Here is a 21,400-nt window from a genome sequence, read left to right on the forward strand (position 1 = left end):
AATTAATTTATAATGAAATAGAGAACTTCAAGTATTACTGATGAAAAGACCAGAGATGAATAGAAAATATGACATTTGAACACAAATTTAAAGAGAAGCATAGAAAGGTAAATATGAAAGAGCAATAACAAGGCACTCAATAAAATTAAACTTCTTACATTCCTTTATGGGAAGATGATACTTGTAATACCCAAGAACTTTATCATTATTAGGGCAGGTAAAAAGAGTTTACATAGAGGGCATTGGTGTGAATTGATTATGTTGGATTGATCTCTAAGAAAAATGAAGATGAGAAAGAGGAATGCACTGAGAGAAAGGAGGGGAAGAATGGAACAAATTTTATTCCATAAAAGAGGTCTACAAGGAAGAGCTATTACAATGGAAGGTAAGGGGGAATGGGCGAAGCTTGACCATTACTCTCAGTGGAATTGGTTTAGAGAGGGAAGAATACACACACGCACACACACACACAGAGTTGTTTATAGAAATATAATTTACACAATAGGAAGAGAAGGGGATAAAAGAAAGTGGGGGGTAAAAAGAAGGGTGGATTAAGGGAGACAGTGGTCAGAAGCAAAATAGACTTTTGAGGAGGAACAGGATAAAAAAAGAGAAAGGAAGAAACAGAAGAAAATGAGATGGAGGAGAAAACATAGTAACCATTGCTGTAAATGTGCATGGAATGAGCTCACACATAAAAGGAAAGCAGATAGTGGAATAGAATAGAAATGAGAATACAATATGCTATTTATAAGAGACATACTTGAAATAGAAAGACACACACAGAGTTAAAATAAAGGACTGGAGCAGAATCGATATGTTTCAGCTAAACTAAAAAAAAATGCAGGGTAGTAATCATGATCACAGACAACTGAAAAGCAAAAATAGACCTAATTAAAATATATAATCAGGGAAAATACATCATGCTAAAAGGTACCATAGACAATGAAGTAATATAAAATTTTTTAGATTGTTTCTCTAATAAAAGCCTCATTTCTCAAATATATACAGAGTATAGAACTGAGTCAAGTTTGTAAAAAATCAAAGACATTGACTCATGATGAAAAAAAAAAAAAGATATCCACTTCCAGAGAGACAACTGATGAACTCTGAGTGCAAATTGAAACATAATTTTCTCCCTTTATTTTTCTTGCTCTTGAAAAAAATGGCTAAAAGGAAATATGCTTTGAATAATTTCACAGGCATAATTGATAGCCTGTTGCTTGCTTTTTCAATGGGAAGAATGTGAGAGAGAGGGAGAGAATTTGAAATTTAAAAAAGTAAAGAATGTTTAAAATAATTAGTTAATTGGAAAGTTTAAAGATAACTTATTTGAACAGAAAGAAAGCCTACTGAATAGGACTAGTTGAAGAGTAGGAGAGAAAGGATGAATCACTTTGACTAAATGAGAGAGGAAGAAAATCAGATTACCATATAAAAGCAGGAGAAAAAAAATGAACTAATGAACAAAACCAAAAAGGGATAACAAATGAGAGAAGGGAATCAGGAATAAGGAAAAAAGAACCAGTGGAGAAAAGGTCACCTTAAAAAAGTTCAAGGAAAAGTAATTGTGTATAGCAGGAGGGGGAAAAATCACATATTAAAAAATACAATACTAGATACAGCTGGATGAAAATACAAACTAAATGCTCATAAATTTAAATATGGGTGGATTGAACAATGCAATAAAAAAGTGACAGATTGGATAAGAAAACAAAACCCTATAATCTGTTGTTTATACAAACTATTTTAAAAAATAAGGATGTACACAAAATAAAATTATGGGTATGAAAAAAATTTACTATGGAGCAAGTGAATCCCAAAAAGCTCGCATTGAAATGCTATCTGGCAAAGCAAAAACAAAAATTTAAAAAATTTAAAAGGAATAAACAATGAGCTTTCACTATGCTGAAATGAATCACAGACAATAAACCACTAAGAGTAATAACTGTATATGCTACCAATGTTTTAGCATTCAAATTAATATAGGAACCATCTGAGTTTCAAGAAAACATAGGCAATAGCACAATATTGGCAGGAGACTTTAATATCTCTCTCCCAATTTGGATTAGTTTAACAGAAAGGTAAACAAAAGAAAACAAATATAACTGAACAAATTCTTGGAGAAACTAATTAAATACCATAGGGGACATCAAAATAACATACATATCTCCTAGCACCACATGGATTTTTATAAAAATTGACAAAATAGTAGGACACAGAGATATTGAAAAAATGTAAAAAGGCAGATATAATTAATCCATCCTTTACTGACTATAACACAAAAAAATAGTCTTTGGTTCAGGGACAACAAAAAAATAAGCAAAGACTTGACAAGAAAATTCTAATTAATGAATAGTTCAAAGCATAAATCATATAGACAATTAATAACTATATAAAAGAGTACAATCATGATGAAACAATGTGTCGAGATTTCTGGGATACAAATAAAGTAGTACTCAGAGGAAAAATCTTGTCCTTACAAAGATAAATTAATGAAATAGAAAAAAAGGAGAATTAATGAACTGAATATATATTTTTAAAATTAGGAAGCCAACAAAAATTTTAAATAAGCAGAAAAGAGCAGATATTGAGTATTACAGGGGACATAAATAAATTGGGGATGAAAAAACTATAAAAATTTTATAGTTGAGGAAATTTAGAAAAAGAGAGTTTAAGTGACTTTCCCAGAGTCACACAGCTCATAAATGTTTGAGGCTGGATGTAAACTTGAGTCTTTCTGACTCTAGGATGAATAGTCTATTCACATGGGAATAATAGTTAATTATAGAATAACTATATAATAACAGTCAAAAATTTGTTACCCAATCTTTTGTTCTTCCCTTAATATTATTATTCAAATTTGATTAGTTCTAGGCAGGTTGCGGATGCTAAGATAATTTTGGGGTTCCATGTCATATTTCTATGCTTGCTATATTAATACTAAATAATTACTAAGCCTATTCTTTTTAGGGTTTTAGCATTCAGTTGGAAAATCTGACTTCATACATCAATTTCTGGATTTAACAATTATGATCCCAACCATCACATCCTATAACCTTTTCTTAGTTGTTATCATTCTTGACTTTGTAGCAAGAAGAATGTGGTAACAGTTGACACTTACTCCTTAACTAACATCACCTTTTTAATTACTCCCATGTCTTTGATATCTCATTTAAGCATCATTTTTATATTTCCTTTTAGAATAAAAAAAAATTCTATTGCTGGAAAGAAACTTAGAAATCATTTTACAGATAAAGAAACTGAGGACTGGAGATATAAAGTGACCTGACCAAGGCTTAACAGATACTAATTAATATTTAACTAAGGTCTTCTGACTCCAAGTCCTATACAGTTCTTACCATATCATAATGCCTTTCTTCTTCATCATCAAATAGGAATATGATCGATGCTAATGAATATTTTGGCTACCTAGTGATATTTTTCCAACTATTTTGCCCTCAGTCTGCTTCTTCTGTAACATGATACTTTATCTCTCCAATTATTTTAGCTTAATCTATATTAAAGCATTTCCATTCTCATGGACTCTCTTCCCATAAGGTCCCTACCACCTCCTGTTTGATACCCCTTTCCCTCATTCAGGCATTTCCTAAGTTAGTAGTTCCTTTTCTTTTCTTGTATTTATCTGGTTTTAAAATTCTTCCTCTCTATTCAATTGTAGTTGTAATTTCTCTCTCCCCCTTCAAATTGGTCTGTTTGTTGTTAATTTCATTTTCTGTGCCTTTTTCTTAAAAAAGGATTTTTTTCTCTATTTGTTTTCATTATTTATCTTCCTTTTCTTTCCTTCGTAGCCCTTAATATCATTTATTCTTTATTTTGTCTCTATAGTCCTCATGGAATTGAAGATTCTCTAAGGTACCAATTTTGAGTTCTCTCTTTTATGCAGATTATGTCATTGCTTTATAGAATCTGAGCCCTGTTTTTATTGCCCCATATTTTTAGAAATACCTAGTTCTACATGTGATAAGAAAAAATATTGCCTTATGATAGGAATTTTCCTATGTCCCTGATTATCATTGGCTAAATCAGTCAAAAAACAAGCTGAGAGGTCATCTACAATTGATATTGTTTGACCCATAAAATGCTATTATAGCAGTAAATGGAAAAATATGGTATTTCTGAGGACATTTGATGAAGAATTGTAAGTATATTAAAATTACAAATAGCATATACACTATATGCAATATACAATTAATATATCTATATAATATTTAAATATATAAAAATTACATGACTATATACTATAATAATTTAATATCTAATAATACAATGACATAATAATTAACATATTAAAAAGAATGAGAAAGCAGATCTTTGGAAGAAATAGAAGTTTGCTTCTCAAGCTTTTACAGGACAGCTTTAGTTTACTTTTCAGAATGAACCAGGAAATGGGGGAAAATGGTATTAACTTGACATTTTCCTTTAAAAAAAACCCTTCGCAAATGCTACTGGAAAAAAATAACAATGAGATGTTTATTTCCATCAATCAAATATTTATTAAGTGCCTACTATGTAATTTTAAAAAGCAAAGAAAATTGAATTTGTCCAATTATCTTATTTAACACGAGGATTTCTGTAAGTGACCTCTAGGTCAAGAAAAATGTATTTGTCTCTCTCCCAATTTTTTAGTACAGAATTGTGAATATTGCTATTGGTTGTTTTCCCTTTCCATTGGACAAATGGCAGCTTCTTTTGTGGTTATTCATTATCAGAGATTAAAAATTGTGGACATGTCTCACAAGTCTGATGTGTAACCTATGTAGATACCATAACACTGCTGTTTGGGAATTTTGCTCTCAGCTACTCTTTCTCTATCTTTATTTCAGTGAAAATATTTTGAAGCAAGGATTATTTCAATGCTGGTATAAAGCATATGTAATAATAATAAATCACCTGTTAGCCAAACTTAACATTAATTGGCAAGATAAGATCACCAATGATTAAGTCTTAGACTAAAATGAGCCATATTTCATTTAAGGTAGATTATACTAGTAAAATATTGGTTTTGTTTTTCAATTATAGGATTTTGTTTTTTGGTGAGGCAATTGGGGTTAAGTAACTTGCCCAGAGTCACAGAGCTAGTAAGTGTCAAGTGTCTGAAGCCAAATTTGAACTCAGGTCCTCCTGATTCCAGGGCCAGTGCTCTATCCATTGTGCCACCTACCTGCCCCCAGTCATAGGATTTAATGCTATATTAAGAGTCCATAAAACTATGAGCAAAAGCAGAAGGAAAATATGCTGGATTGAATTTGGAAAACTGTTCAGTGCTTCTCATGAACCCCAGATTCTCCCTGAAATAAAGGCCTATCTCTTTAACACTACTATTTTCAGGTGATGCTGTATCACTGGGAAACAGAGAGAAATAGTCTTCAAGGAATTAAAGCTACAGGTTCCATTGTACACAGTATCAACAACATTGTGTGTTGATCAACCGTGATGGACTTGACTCTTCTCAGCAATACAATGGTCCAAGATAAAGGACTCATGATGGAAAATATTCTCCAAATCCAGAAAAAAACAAAAAGAACTATGGAATCTAGATGCAGATTGAACCATACTATCTCTCTTTTTTGTGTTTTTCTTTTTTGATGTTTTTCCTTTTTGCTCTGATTCTTCTTGTACAGCATGACTAATGCAGAAATATGTTTAATGTGCTTGTACATATATAACCTACATCGGATTGCTAGCTGTCTTGGGGGAAGGATTGAGGGAGAAAAAAAAAAGCTACAGGTTCCGCATAGTAATATAAGGATACCTTTGGTGTATGTGTCTCTTTCCTTCTTTTATATTTATAACCAGAGGGTTGTTGAACATAGTTATGGCTGGTTTTGTATCTTTAAAGGAATCTTGTATGATTCTGACAGCTTCATTAATGGTATCTCATTGGAAGAGAACTTTTAAGGCAGAATTTTGTTCTAAGTCAAATTGTTTTTTAATAGTCAACAAACAGTAAACATAGTAACATCTTATGTTCTATAAACCTTTGAATCAATTAGATAACAACAAATATGGGGCCTCCTTCCATTCAGTGTCCAGAAATGCAGCAGAAGTTCTCAAAATGTTAGATGAAGCTCCTGTGGTGGATTTATGGGGGAAAAACATTAAAAAAAAATCATTATAAAGTATAAAAACACATAGATGGGGCTCAAGATGTGCTGCAAGAGAGTGTAGTAACATTGAGATCACTGATATAATAAGGTATCAAAGTATGTCCATACTGGGGGCAGCTAGGTGGCACAGTGGATAAAGCACTGGCCCTGGATTCAGGAGAACCTGAGTTCAAATCTCATCTCAGACACTTAACATTTACTAGCAGTGTGAACCTGGGCAAGTCACTTAACCCTCATTGCCATGCAAAAACAAATAAACAAAAAATAAAAGTATGTCCATAGGAATGCTAACTATTGCTTTAAATGTATAATATAGCTAGAAAAACTGTAAAGACATTTTGACACAATGAAAAAAACACCTTTCTTAGTATCAGAGAAATTGGGTTCAAATTTTAGTTCTTACATTTTCTAATTGTGTGACATTGAGCAATGTATCCTAGGCCTCCATTTTCCTACCTAGATTTCAGAACATATTGTTAAAGTGACTGTGTATGACTATTTAGGGAAAAAATTAACTGTTATTATTAAGGTCATTGATTTCATCATGAATAGATCACTACAGACTAACTCATCACTATTTTGTCAGTTACTAGACTGGGAAGTAGATATAGATTATTAGGACTTTGGCAAATTGCCTGACTGTCTCTTGTGCTATCCTCGTGGATATTATTGATAGATATGGGCTTCACAACAGTACATTTAGGTAAATTCAGAACTTCTTGAATGATCACACCCAAGGAATAGTCATTAATGCCTCACTATTACTTAGGAACAGTCTGTCCTTGGATTTATGTTTTTCAGTATTTGCTTTGTCAATGACTTGCAGCGAGATACAAATGGCCTGTTTAATGTACTGGTAAAAAAGAGCTTATACATTGTATGACAGTTTGGGGATAAGGACTGGACCTAGGATTTCTTTGATATAGATAACACCCAGGTGAGGAAACTCCCTGTAGCAATACAGGTCATCACATATCCTGTAACTTAGAGTTTTAAAGATTTGTCTAGAGATTGAAAGGTTAAGTGACTTCCCTAGGGACACACAACTAGTATATGTCAGATGTCAAATTTTCTTTGCTCTCAGGCCAAATATATGTCCACTATACCACACTGTCTTGCATGACAGTTACTATCAAAAAAAGATCTCAAAAAGTTAGAATGATTCAATAAGCTAATAAAATGAAATTTAACCAAAATAATCATATTCCTTTGTTTAAAAAAATAAACTCCACAGGAGAAACATAGCTCTTCTTATTTATATGAAAAATAAATGGAATTTAATCAAAATTTAAGCTGGATAGGATTCAACACTAGAACAGTAGAGCAGACAAAAACAAAAAGTAATGCTATATTAGAATACATTGAAATATATAGCATCCAGATTATATGAGTTCATAGTCATGCTGTGCTCTATCCTTATCAAATCAAATCTAGAGTGTTAACTTTATTTCTCTGCCCCAGATTTTAAGAAGGACATTGGGTTGTTAAAAGTCCAGAGGACAACAACCAAGAGGATAAAGCAATTTGATAATGTACTATCATTTTTATTGACTGGGGATGTCTAGTTTATAGAATAGAAGACTTGGCGGCAGCTAGATGGTACAGTGGATAGAGAATAGAATAGAATAGAAAGCTTAGGGGAGGACATGACAGCTATTTTCAAGTTTAACAGGAGTAAGGATCATACTTGTTTTTGCCCTTTCTCATGAGTTATACAGAATTTGCACTTTGAGGACCCTTCTCATCAAGTGATAAACAATTAATGGGACTTGGGTAATGTAGAGTGGAATAAATTGTCAAAAAGACTAACAAAGTAGGAAGGAACTAGGTTATGAATGAGCTGAATGAAGAATTATAAGTGTAGGGAGCCTAATCCTCCTAATTAGTGATCAGGTTTCCACAGAACTTAACTCAATCCACACAGTTCAGTGCTTGGGTACAAAACAAGGAGTAGTATCGAATTCTAGCCCCTGTGAACTCAGCTGCAGTGCTTCAGTGCCAAGTCTTTGAATAACTATTATGTAAAAGATTAGGCTTATTCTATTTATGGTCCCAGAGAGCAGAACTAGGAGCAGTGGATATAAATTGTAAGAAGGCTGATTCATGCTGGATGTACAAACTGTCATTAAAAAGTAGGATGATCTTCAGGAGGTAGGGGTTTTCTCTCATGCTAGAGGACTTTAAGTGAAAGCTGAATGGGTATGTTGTAGAAGGAGTGTATTTTTCTTTTTTTTTCTTTTTCTTTTTTTTTGGTGAGGCAATTGGGGTTAAGTGACTTGCCCAGGGTCACACAGTTAGTAAGTGTCAAGTGTCTGAGGTCAGATTTGAACTCAGGTTCTCCTGACTCCAGGGCCAGTGCTCTATTCACTGCGTCACCTAGCTGCCCCCAGGAGAGTATTTTTGATGAATCCATTCCATACAAAGGATTCAGTTCCATGCTTCTGAAGTCTTGTCCATCTATGAAATTCTCTTTTAGATGATTCTTCTTTCAGAAGAAAATGTTTATGCAGTAATATGCTACATAAACATGAGATACATCCCCATCCTCATTGTTGTTGTTGTTGTTGCTATTGAACCTTTTCTCATTTTAGCAATGGGTAAAGTAAGATCCGGAGAAATAAAGCACCATGGCGAAGTTTAGGAAATGGAACTAGAATATTGTCACTTCCTTTTTCTTGCTTACCACACTATGATTCCTGATTCAAACCCTATTTCTAATGGAAATTTGATTATTTTTAAACTATAGTAGTGATGAAATAAGTATTTGGTCATGTGGTTTCTGCTACAATCCTCCATACTCCCCTTCATGTGCAATCACATATTCAGATTGCATTTTCTTTCTTCCCATCTGAGGGAGCAGCTGTATGACAGGATGCCCCTTTTGAAGTTACATGGTTTAATCAATTAGTCTGCGAACACACCGAAATCATTCAATTTGCTAATTTGGTGTTGCAAATGAATGATTCCAGTATGTCCCTTTCATTTAGCTACTCAGTTAGGACACAAACATGATTATAATGGGATAAGATGAGATGTGCTATTTCCTCTAAGGCTTTTCTTTAGTTGTAGTTTTATTGAACTGAATACATCAAAGTGGGGGAAATTATGTAATGACTTGTGACCAGAGGAGTTGTCGATTCATGTCCCTAATGATTTTAGAGCTATAAGAAAGCAGGGACTTAGTTAAGATCTAACTATACATGTTAACCCTATTGCTACCTGGATGAGAAATTCATTATTCATAAAATATTACGTCCAATAATTTTATAGAGTGGGGAAGAATAATGGGGAAATCTCTAACAACAGAGAGAAATGAGGAAAGGGACAATTAAACTATATCATGAAAGGATCTAGAAATTCCAAAAGATAAGATAAGGAGAAAATGCATTCCAGGTATGGATGGCTCCCCTCCCCCCACCTCCTCCCATGCCAAAGCATAAAAACAGAAAGTAGAAAGTATTGAAGCAAAGCATTTTGATCAGCAGTTTCAAAAGCTTCTGAGGGATCAAGAAAGATGAAACCTGAGGAAAGTCCACTGGATTTAATAATATTTAATAAGAAAAGATAGTTGAAAATTTTAGAAAACATGGTTTTATTTTAAGCTCAGGGTTAGAATACAAATTCAAAGGACCTGAGAAGAGAATAGGATGAGCAATCAGCATCAGTAGGCATGGAGGAGTAGAGAATGGTGTTTTAAAGGGATGAGTGGTGATAGGACTGGAGAGCAAGAGATTCAAGGATAAAGAACAATGAAAAGTTAAACTGAATAATTATACCATCAAGATTTCTAAAAGAAAAGAAGTCATCACAGTGGTGATAGACTCAGAAAATCAGAAGAGGTGAGGTGAGCAGAGGTTGTGACAAAGATGCCCTGTAGGTTTAAGAATGAGACACAGGAAGAAACAAAAAGATAGGAAGTTGTAGTTAATAAAAGGAGTTGGGGCTTATCTTCTTTCTTCTGACTCTAGTTACCTTTCTGCTATCTTTTCATTTCTCATTAAAATCAAAACCTTGTGAAACTAAATAAGGTGAATAACTAATTTTTACTGAAACTTAACTCCTTCAACTTAATTTAACAAATACATGTTCTGGGCCGACTATCTGTAAAGCATCATGTTCTACAGTAAGGGAGATACAAAGAAAAATACCTTAGTACCTGCTTTTCTAGGAGCTGTGGATTTATATGATGGCTATAGGAGAGGGGCTAGGAGACAAGTTAGGCTGCCTGAAGCAGCAAGGCATCCTGAGGGAGACAGCAAGCAGGGAGTGCCAAATGAGTCAAACTACCACCACCAGCTGGACTACCACCTCCCCTTAGATACTGGTGAAGACAGTCCAGGACCAAGAGCCCACCTTCTACCTCATTTGAACTTATTCACGTGCTACAGAAGAGAGCTGGATTGTCACAAAATCAAGCTGAATGGGTTCATGACAATTTTTTTTGTTTGGTTTTTTGTTTGGTTTTTTTGCAGGGCAATGGGGGTTAAGTGACTTGCCCAGGCTCACACAGCTAATAAGTGTCAAGTATCTGAGGCCAGATTTGAACTCAGGCAATCCTGAATCCATGGCCGGTGCTTTATCCACTGTGCCACCTAGCCACCCCCCATGACAATTTTTTAAAAAAATTATTGATGTGTTTTTATTTTACTTTAAAAATATGTATATATGGGGGGCAGCTAGGTGGCGCAGTGGATAAAGCACTGGCCTTGGGTTCAGGAGGACCTGAGTTCAAATCTGTCCTCAGACACTTGATACATACTAGCTGTGTGACCCTGTGCAAGTCACTTAACCCTCATTGCCCCCCCCCCAAAGTATATATTACTCACTTCATGAAAAGTCTTTTGTAACAAGGTGAAACAGTTAAGTAAAACTAATAATACAGTTACCTCATCTGAAAGGGCATGCAACATTTCACTCTATAGTACCCTTCCACCTCTCTAATCTACCCAACTAGGGAGAGAAAAGAAAAGGAAAGTAAATTATTATAACAAAAATGTAATCAAGCAAAAGAAATAACCTCAATTACTATAAACATATATGTAATATATATAACATACATATACATGTACATATACACATATACATATATATATGTGTGTGTGTGTGTTTATGTCTCATTTAATATCCTATATCCATCATCTCTCTCTCATGAATAGCATATTTCATCAATGGTCTCTTGGAATCATGAATGGTTATTGTATTGATAATAGTTCTTACTGCTTTCAAAGGTGCTTGGTTTTTTTTTTAATGTTGTTATTGTTGTTTTATAAATTGTTCTCTGGTTCTACTCATTTCATTCTTCATCAATTTATAAAAGTCCTCAAAATTATTATTCATTTTTACAATTGTTATGCTGGTTCCTTCACTCTCCATCAGTTCATGAAAAAATGTTCTCTTTTTAAAATCATCTATTTCCCTCATAACAGCAAAATATGGCTCCATCACATTTGTATACTCCAACTTACTCAACCATTCCTCAGTTAATGGGGATCCTCTTAGTTTCTGGTTTTTTATCATAGCAAAAATAGCTATTGTAAATGTTTTGTACACAATTAACTTTTCCTTTTTCTTTGATCTTTTTTTTTTTTTTTGGTTATAGGCCTAATAGTGATATGTCTGGGTCAAAGTGCATGCACTGTTTAGAAAATTTTTGTGTATAATTCCAATTCTCTTTCCTTAATGGTTTTACCCATTCACAGGCCCACCAAGAGTGCATTAATGTCCTTGTTTGCCCATGACCCTTCAATATTGATCATTTTTTCCATTCTTTAAGTCATCTTTGCCACTCTGATAGGTATGAGGTAAATCTCAGAATCACTTTAATTTGTATTTCCCTAATTAAGAGTATGTGGTAAAAATTATTTGTGGTAAAGATTAGTATTCCCATTTTTAGCTAACTCATTTGGGAGGGGCCACACCTGGCTCACCCCAAGGTGACGTATGCTACTGAACTGAGAAGGTGAACTCTCCATAGGCAGTTTTTGAAGGACTATGAGGTCTTTGGAACTGAGGTGGATCACTGTATTGATCAGAATTGCTAAGTCTTTCACAGTTTGTTATCATTACAATATTGCTGTTACTATGTATATTGTTCTCCTGGTTCTGCTCATTTCACTTTGCATCAGTTCATACAGATTTTTCAGGGTTTTCCTAAAATATCCCCTTCATCCTTTCTTAAGAACAATAATATCCCATCCCCATCATATATTAAAAATTGTTTTGCCATTTTCCAATTGGTGGGCATCCCCTCTGTTTTCAATTCTTTCCTTCCTCAAAAAGAGCTGTTATATACATATTTGTATATATGGATCCTTTTCCTTTTCCTTTGATCTCTTTGAAGTATAGACCTAGTTGTGGCATTGCTGGGTCAAAGAGTATACACAGTTTTATAGCCTTTTGGACATTGTTCCAAATTGTTCTCCAGAATTGTTGAACTATTTCACAGCTCTACCAAAAGTACATTAATTGGGGCAGCTAGGTGGCACAGTGGATAAAGCACCGGCCCTGGATTCAGGAGTACCTGAGTTCACATCTGGCCTTAGACACTTGACACTTACTAGCTGTGTGACCCTGGGCAAGTCACTTAACCCTCATTGCCCCTCAAAACATCAACAACAACAAAAAAGTACATTAGTGTACCTATTTTGTTACATCTCCCCTTGCATTACTCATTTTTCTGTTTTTGTTATCTTAGCTAATCTAATAGTTATGAGTTGGTATTTTAAAGTTGTTTTCATTTACATTTCATTATTAGTGATTTAGAGCATTTTTGTACAATTATTGATAGCTTTGATTTCTTCCTCCAAAGACTACTTGTTTATATCCATATCCCTTCACCACATATCAGATAGGAGAATGTCTCTTATTCTTATACATTTAGCTCAGTTTTCTATATATTTCAGAAATGAGCCCTTTATTAGAGAAACTTGCTATAGTTTTCCTCCAATTTGTGGCATTTTTTTCTACTTTTGGCTGCATTGGTGTACAAAAACATTCAAATTTTATATAATCAAAATTATTCATTTTACCTACTGTCTTTTACTCTATCTCTGACAAATCTTTCATTTATAAATGAGAAAACCAACATCCAGGAAGGTGTAAGGGCCAAATTTAGTATGGGAAAAGTTAATTGAGTGGCTCGCCTTAATATTTAGGTAAGAAAAGAAACAGCCTCTTTCAAAAACAAAACAGGTTTATTAATGGGAACAAATTTAAAACAATATCTGAATCACACAAGTGAGATTAATTGAAATAGAAACCACATATAAACAATGTATAAATCTCTGGGGTAAAAAGGCCCCAGGTACCCAAACTTGCCTCCAGCCCAGCTAGCTCCCCCCCAAAAATACAAACTCACCAATACTCGAAATCTGTAGCTCTAAACATCCACAGCTCCTCTAATTGTCTGCCTTCCTTCCCCTTTTCCCTCAGAACCCTCTCTAACTGCCTTCTCCTCTCATTCCCTCTAACTGAATTTCACTGTATCTTTTTGTTTTGTTTTGTTTTTTCCCCCTTTGGTGAGGCAATTGGAGTTAAGTGACTTGCCCAGGGTCACACTGCTAGTAATTGTTAAGTGTCTGAGGCCGGATTTGAACTCAGGTCCTCCTGATTCCAGGGTCAGTGCTCTATCCACTGTACCACCTAGCTGCCCCATCTCACTGTATCTTAACTGACTTCCCAACAGGAAGGGGAGAGGTGGTTCTTAGACATGCTGAGTCTCCAATTGGCTCAGCACACCCACATGGGCTGTCCCCATCACAATTTGGCCAGACCCATGTGGATGTGGGGAAGCTATTAGAGGAGCTATTAGTTACTTAGTTTCAATAAATATTCCCTGTGGTCAGAGTTCCTCTTGTTTGTTCAATTATCTCTCAAAAGTACACACCCATCTTCTGTTAGGCTTTTAAGCTTACATTTTTTCAGTCTGACCATAATGAAGCAAAGATAGTGTTATGAAAACTCCAAATCACAATTAATTCCTTACAAAGGTAAAACAACTTATCCAGGTGAGCTGGGATAGAAATTCAGGTCATTTTGACACAAACTCTAGATATTCTTTACTTACACCAAGCTACTTCTTATGGCATAGTTGGTTGGTTGGTTAGGTGGCTGGGAGTTTAACACAATAACACAAGTTGATCTTACACAATCTAAGCGAACACAATTGATGAATACTGTGGGACATTTAATACATGCTATAGAAGTTTGAGTTAGAATAGGATCAATGGATCACAAAATTCAAAGTTGGAAAGGCACTTAGAGATCATCTAGTCTTTTTAAAGTATTGATTGGTAATGGTAGGCAAAAACAAAGAAACAGACAAACAAACAAAAAAAAACCACCCATAGCATTACATTGGACAGGAAGAGAGATATAATTACACTGATATAGAGAATTTCCAGGTGAGGAAGCTGCCTCTGCAAAAGCAGTTTGGCACCTATTCTGTAATTTATAGATTTAGAGAGTTGCTTAGAGCACTGTTACTTGCCTAGGGTCATCATTAAATGACTTGCTCAGAGTCACATATGTGTCAGAGACAGGATTTGAACCCAGGGCTTCCTAACCCTAAGGATGGCTCTTTATTACTACATTAGTGTAAACTTGAATAGGTCATAGAATCTTTTAAGTCATCTAGTCCAATTCATCCTTTTTACAAATGAGGAAAATGACTTCCTTGAAGGTGAAAATGGTTTTCCAAGGTCACCCATATAGTAGAGGACTTCACAGAGGCAAAGGGATTTAAGATGAATCTTGAGAGATGAAAAAAAAAAATTTAAACAGGAAGAAATAAAATTTAAACAGGCAAATAAATGTTTGGCAGAGTGAATAATGACTCTGAGCTGACTGGAGTAAACTTAAGAACAATTGCCCTATCAATTGCTGGAAAATGGTAGAATGCCATAGCTTTGTAACTAAATGGGGTTAAAGAGCATAATCACAATAGATCATTTTGTGGCACTTAATACTAAGTGAATTAAGCATTATGAGTAGGACTTTTGACCTTAAGAGAGCTTTTGGAACACAAATAATGGTACATTTCAAAATCTCTGGTCTCACTCCAAGAATACCTTGGGAGACAGCACTGAAATGATGTATATTTGGAGTGACCATTACTTTGATATAAGCATTTAAAGGCAAACATCAAGAGTTTTGAAAGATGAGGAAAAGGAGCTACCTCAACTATTCTATCATATTTAGGAATGCTTACTCAAATATCATTTTTCTTTTACTGCTACATTTTCCCCTTAGTTTAAATTAATGACCAATTTATACATTCACTCTTTAATACATTAAACCAAAAATATGAAAATGTCGCTTAGCATGAAATGAAATCTTCTGACAATGTTGCTTTAAGAAAATATTAATAGGACAATATACTATAACTTTCAATACTTTTTAAATGTTTTATTCATTTTGAACAACAACAAAAAAAAACCCAAACAAAAAAAGAACATTTCCCTCTATACAGCACAACATAAAAAGAGGATTCAACATAAAACCATGAATTTACATTTCAGACTGTTTACTTTAAAAAAAACTTATGTAATAAATATTACACATTGTTTTCAAAGCTACCCTGCTTTTCTGTGCTTCCTTCTAACTTTTCTTTTGTTTTCTGCTGTGTATTTTTAATTTTTCCCCTCCTTGCCACCCCTAGAGAAACCTACAATTAAACATACACACACTCACACACACACACATAATATATAAATATGCATATATATGTAAAACAATACTATACATATGTTTATCAGTTTTTTCCCTGGAGTTGAATAACATCTTCCTTCATAGATTCTTTGTAGTTAGAGTATTTGTGATACTCAAGATGAATTAGTCGTTCAAAATTGTTCTTAGGATAACATTTCTGTTACTATGTATAATGTTCTCGTGGTGCTATTCTTTTCATTTTACATTATTTCATGCAAGTGTTTCCATGTTTTTCTAAAATCAGCCAACTCATCATTTCTTATACCATAGTAGTATTCTATCACAATCATATATGACAACTTGGTTAGCCATTCTCTAATTGATGGGCATCTTTTAGCCAATCTGATAGTTGTATGATGAAATTTCAAAGTTGTTTTATTTGTGTTTTCATTAATAAATTGCCTGTTTATATCCTTTGACCATTTATCAGATGGGGAATTACTCATACTCTTATAAATTTGATAAATTTATATATTTTATATATTTGAAAAATCACATCTTTATCTGAGAGACTGTCTATAAATCCCTTCCCTCCCTTCAATTTTCTGTCTTCTTTCTCATCTTGGCTACATTGGTACAAAACCATTTTCATTTAATGTAATTGAAATTATCCATTTAAAACCTCACAAGGATTTCTATCAGTGGTTTCTTCACAAATTATTGTCCTATACATGTCTGTTAGGTGATATGTTCTGTGTTCTTCTAATTTTCTGGTGATATCTCCCTTTATGTCTAGGTTATGTATTTATTTTTATTTTGTTTTAGTAAATGGTTTAAGATGTTAATCTATGCCTAATTTCTACCAGACTGCTTTCCAGCTTTTCTAACATTTTTTAATCAAATAATGAATTCTTATCCCCAAAACTTAAACCTTCACATTTGTCAAACAGAAGGTCACCATAATCATTTACTACTGTGAATTATATGTCTATTGTGTCCATTGATCTATCTTTCTATATTTTAGCCAGTGCCAGATAATTTTGATAATTACTGCCTTGTAATATAGTTTAAGATTTAGTACTGCTAAGCCTACTTTCTTTACATTTTTTTATTAATGTCTTGAAAGTTCTTGACATTTTGTTCTTCCAAATAAATTTTGTTATTATTTTTCTAACTCAGTAAAATATTTTTGGTAATTTAATTAGGATGGTTTTGAATAAATAAATCAGTTAGGTAAAATTTTAATTGTTATTATATTGACTTTCCTTATCTATGAATATTTTTCCAATTATTTAAATCTTATTTTATTTGTATAAAGAGTGTCTTATGATGATGTTCATGTAATTCCTGGGTCTGTTTTGGTATTTCTTACTATCTCTTCTTGCAGAGTTTTGTTGGTGATATATAAAATATTGATGATTTATGTAGGTTTATTTTATAGCCTACTATTTTGACAAAATTGTTTTAACTAGCTTTTTAGTTGAATCCTTAGGATCTAAAAAATATATCATCATATGATCTGCAAAAAGAGATAGTTTATTATTTTGTTTCCCATTCTGATTCCTTCAATTTACTTTTCTTCTTTTATTGTCATTGCTAGCATTTATATATATAATTTTGGTTGTATAATATAGTTTCCCTGTTTATCTCTTTTAATTAGATCTATTTTTCTCTAACTTTGTCAGAGATCATGATTGCTACCCCTGCTTTTTTTACATCAGCAATAATAAATTCTAATTCTTCCATTTATTTTAATTCTGTCTGTATCTCATTTTAATTGTGTTTCTTATAAACAACATATTGTCAGATTCTGATTTTTAATTCATTCTATAATCCATTTTTGTTTTATGGGTGAATTGATTCCATTCACATTCAAAGATATAGTTATGAGTTGTGTATTTCCCTCCATCCTATTTCTGCTCACTATTTATCCTTCTCACCCTTTTTACCCTATCCCCACTCACACATCTAATTTACTTCCAACCACTACCCTGTCCTCTTATTCCATAATCTATCTGCCCCTCTTAGAATCTCTTCTTTCTCTTCTGCCCTACCATCCTACTCCTATATCCCCATCAAAATATCCCTCCCTCATCCTATCTCCCTACCCTCCTATTTCTTCAAAAGTTTAGATGACATTTCTACCCTTCCAGAGGCATATGTTATTCCGTCTTTAACCCAGTTCTTTTTTTTTTTTTTGCAGGGCAAAGGGGGTTAAGTGACTTTCCCAGGGTCACACAGCTAGGAAGTGTCAAGTGTCTGATGCCAGATTTGAACTCAGATACTCCTGAATCCAGGGCCGGTGCTTTATCCTCTGCGCCACCTAGCTGCCCCTTTAACCCAGTTCTAATGTGAAAAAGAATATGGTACTATCAGCCTTCCAACTCCCACCTACTTCCACTGTAACTGCTCTTTCATTTATGGCTAATTTGTATGATTACTCGATTTTGCCTCTCTCTACCCAATTTTATTTCTAAAAGTCATCCTATCATACTCAATTTAACCACAAGTCTTTTATCTATGTATGATCTTTCATACTAGTCATATTAACAATTTTAAAAATACAATTGAAATTTTCCCATATAAGAAATAAACAGTTTGGCCTATTGATTCCCTTATAATCTAGTCTTTAATTTTTACTTTCTGTTTTATCTTCTATGTCAAATTTTCCATTGAGTTCTAGTCTTTTTGTCATGAATATCTGAAAGTCTTTCAATTCATTAAATGTCCATTTTCTTTTCATTCAGGATTATTCTCAGCTTTGGTTCCAAGGCCAGATCCTTTGTGCTTTGAAATATCTTTGCTTTTTTAATGTAGAAATTATTAGATCTTGTGTTATTCTGATTGTAGTTCCACAGTATTTAACTTGTCTTTTTTTCTTTAACCCAGGGGCTTTGAAACTTGGTTATGATATTCCTGTAAGTTTTCATCTTAGGATCTCTTTCAGGTGTTGATCAATGGACTTTTTTCTATTTCTATCTTCTCCTCTCATTCTAGTATTCAGGACATTTTTTCTTAATAATTTCTTGAAATATTGTACTAGACTTTTTTTTTTTAAAATCATAACGTTCAGGTAATCCAACAATTCTTTTATTGTCTAGCCTTGATCTGTTCTCCAGATCAGTTGTTTTTCTAATGAGATGTTTCATGTTCTCTTCCATTTTCTTTCTCATTCTTGTGAATTTGTTTTATTATTTCTTGGTGTCTTATGACATCATTAGCTTCCCCTTGCTCAATTCTAGTTTTTAGGGATTTATTTTCTTATTTGAATTCTTAGGTAACTTTTTCTATTTGGTTAACTTTCTTTTTATAATTTTCTTGGATTGCTCTTATTTTTTCCTAATTTTTCTTTGAATACTCTCATTTGATTTTTAAAGTGCTTTTTAACTTCTCCCAAGAACTATTTTTGGTTTTGTGACCATTTGACCTTTTTCTTTGATGCCAAAATGTTTATTTTAGATTTACGATCTTCTTCCATTTATGAATCCAGATCCTCTTTGTCCCCCTAGTAGTTATCTATGGTTGGGTTCTTGCTCCTTTATTTATTCATTGTAATTATTATTATTATCATTATTTTTAGCAGCTTTTTATTAGGGTCAGGTTCTAGTTCAAGTTGTAGTGGATGCTGTCTCAGGCTTCAGGTTTTACTTCTGTTTTGTAATTCTGTCTGGGAACCCAACCTTGGATAATTTTCTCTGCCCTTGTGCCACAGCTGGGGCCCCTAGCAATGGCTGTCAAATGCTTTAACTCCCTGTGGTTCCTCTTTAGGCTGCAAACTTCAGCTGACCCTTCTGCCCTAGAACCAAAACTGAAACCAGGGACTCTGCTCTCCAGGAAGTGTCCACAGCCATCAGAATCCTCACCTTTCTGCTATAGCACTCATAAGCAATGTGCTCATTCCTCCTGGCCCACAGCATAGCCTGGGACTGAGCCTGGCCAAGACACCTATGCTTGGTGTCCAGCAATTATGAAGGGTCTTTCAGTCTTCTTCTGCTCAGCTTCCTGACCCCCACACCATCTGTGAGGTGAAAATTCCTAAAGCTGAAACTGCCACCCCTGACCCAGGTGCCCCCAGGGCTTGTTTGCTGATTCAAAGGAATCTGCCTATAGGTTCTTTTACTTAAATCAGACCAAACCACCACTCCAGGAGGTAGGATCTTAAGGTCCTTTTTAGTTCTCTTAGGAAGACAATTGCTTTACTTTGACTTTTAATTACTTTTGCTGCTCAAAATTTCCCTTGAAGCAATATTTTTATCATGTTCATGTTTTTTTGAATTTCAAAATTTTCTTCCTTCCCCCACCCCCACCCTAAAAATGCCTACCATTAGACATAAATAGGTATATATGTAAACTTATTCTAGACATACTTCTATTTATTAGCTCTTTCTCTGGATGCAAATAGCATCATTCTTCATATGTCCTTTATAGTTAATTTGAATATTTATATTAGTCAAAATAACTTATTTGCTCAGCCATTATTAAAACAATATTGCTGGGCAGCTAGGTGGCGCAATGGATAGAGAACCAGCCCTGGATTCAGGAGGACCTGAGTTCAAATCCGACCTCAGACACATGACACTTACTAGCTGTGTGTCCCTGGGCAAGTCACTTAACCTTCATTGCCCTGCCCCCCCAAATAAAAAAAAAACAATATTGCTGCTGATCTAGGGGGTGGAGCCAAGATGGCAGAGGAAAAACATTAAACACACAGAGCTCCTGATACAATCACCCCAAAAATAGCAATGAAAGAATCCCTGGAGCAGAAAAACACACAAAAATACAGGCTGAGATTATTCTCCAGGTATAGATAGATTTCAGGGGGCCATGCTGGACTACGAGTAAAGTGTAAGGGCAGCTAGGTGGCGCAGTGGATAAAGCACCAGCCCTGGATTCAGGAGGACCTCAGTTCAAATCTAGCCTCAGACAGTTGACACTTACTAGCTGTGTGACCCTGGGCAAGTTACTTAACCCTCATTGCCCTGCAAAGAAACAAAACCAACAAAAATCCAAAAAACAAGGAAAGTCTAACCCTGTGATCGAGCTGAAAGACTCACCAGACACACTGCTGGAGGAATTTAGCCCAGAGCCTCTGAATCAGCTACAGCATTGGCGTCTTCTGGAGCTGAGTGTGTGGTTGGGTGAGAGGGTCAATAGGCTGGATGAGGAGCAGACAGAAATTGAAGGGGTACCAGTGGATGGGGGAAGAAATCCTGAGTGGTAGGAGGCTCAGGTGGGGGAGGTGCGAAGACTCGTCTGAAGCTAAGAACCACATCACAGAAAACTTTGCTGGTTGGTTGTTTAGTAAGTAGGCTTGAGGTTATCTCTGGACCAGAGAACAGGCCAGGCAAGAGCAAAACCGGCCCTCCCTCAAACCAAAACATCTGGGACCCTCTGGAGCTGGGAACAGGAGTGGAGCTGAGAAGCAGCCCCACACCCCTCCCCCCAGTGGAGAGTTTAAAATCAATTAAAAGATGAGCAAACAAAGAAAGTTCAAAACTATAGAAAGCTATTTCAGCAACAAAGAAGATCAAGGTGCAGCCTCAGATGAGGAAATCAACCACAGGGCCCCTACATCCAAAGCTTCCAAGAAAAATATGAACTGGTCCCAGTCCATGGAAGCT

General features: G+C 34.6%; 1 protein-coding gene across 1 annotated transcript in view; it reads left to right on the forward strand.

The window, feature by feature from the left end:
- The window catches only part of LOC122747428 (cytochrome P450 7B1-like), a 123,457-nt gene that overhangs the window by 58,312 nt on the left and 43,745 nt on the right, over positions 1-21,400 (forward strand). The window contains 1 exon segment of the mRNA XM_043993452.1: positions 18,669-18,697. Coding sequence (XP_043849387.1) covers positions 18,669-18,697 — 29 coding nt within the window.

This window comes from Dromiciops gliroides, chromosome 3, assembly GCF_019393635.1.
Source record: "Dromiciops gliroides isolate mDroGli1 chromosome 3, mDroGli1.pri, whole genome shotgun sequence".
Lineage (NCBI taxonomy): Eukaryota > Metazoa > Chordata > Mammalia > Microbiotheria > Microbiotheriidae > Dromiciops > Dromiciops gliroides.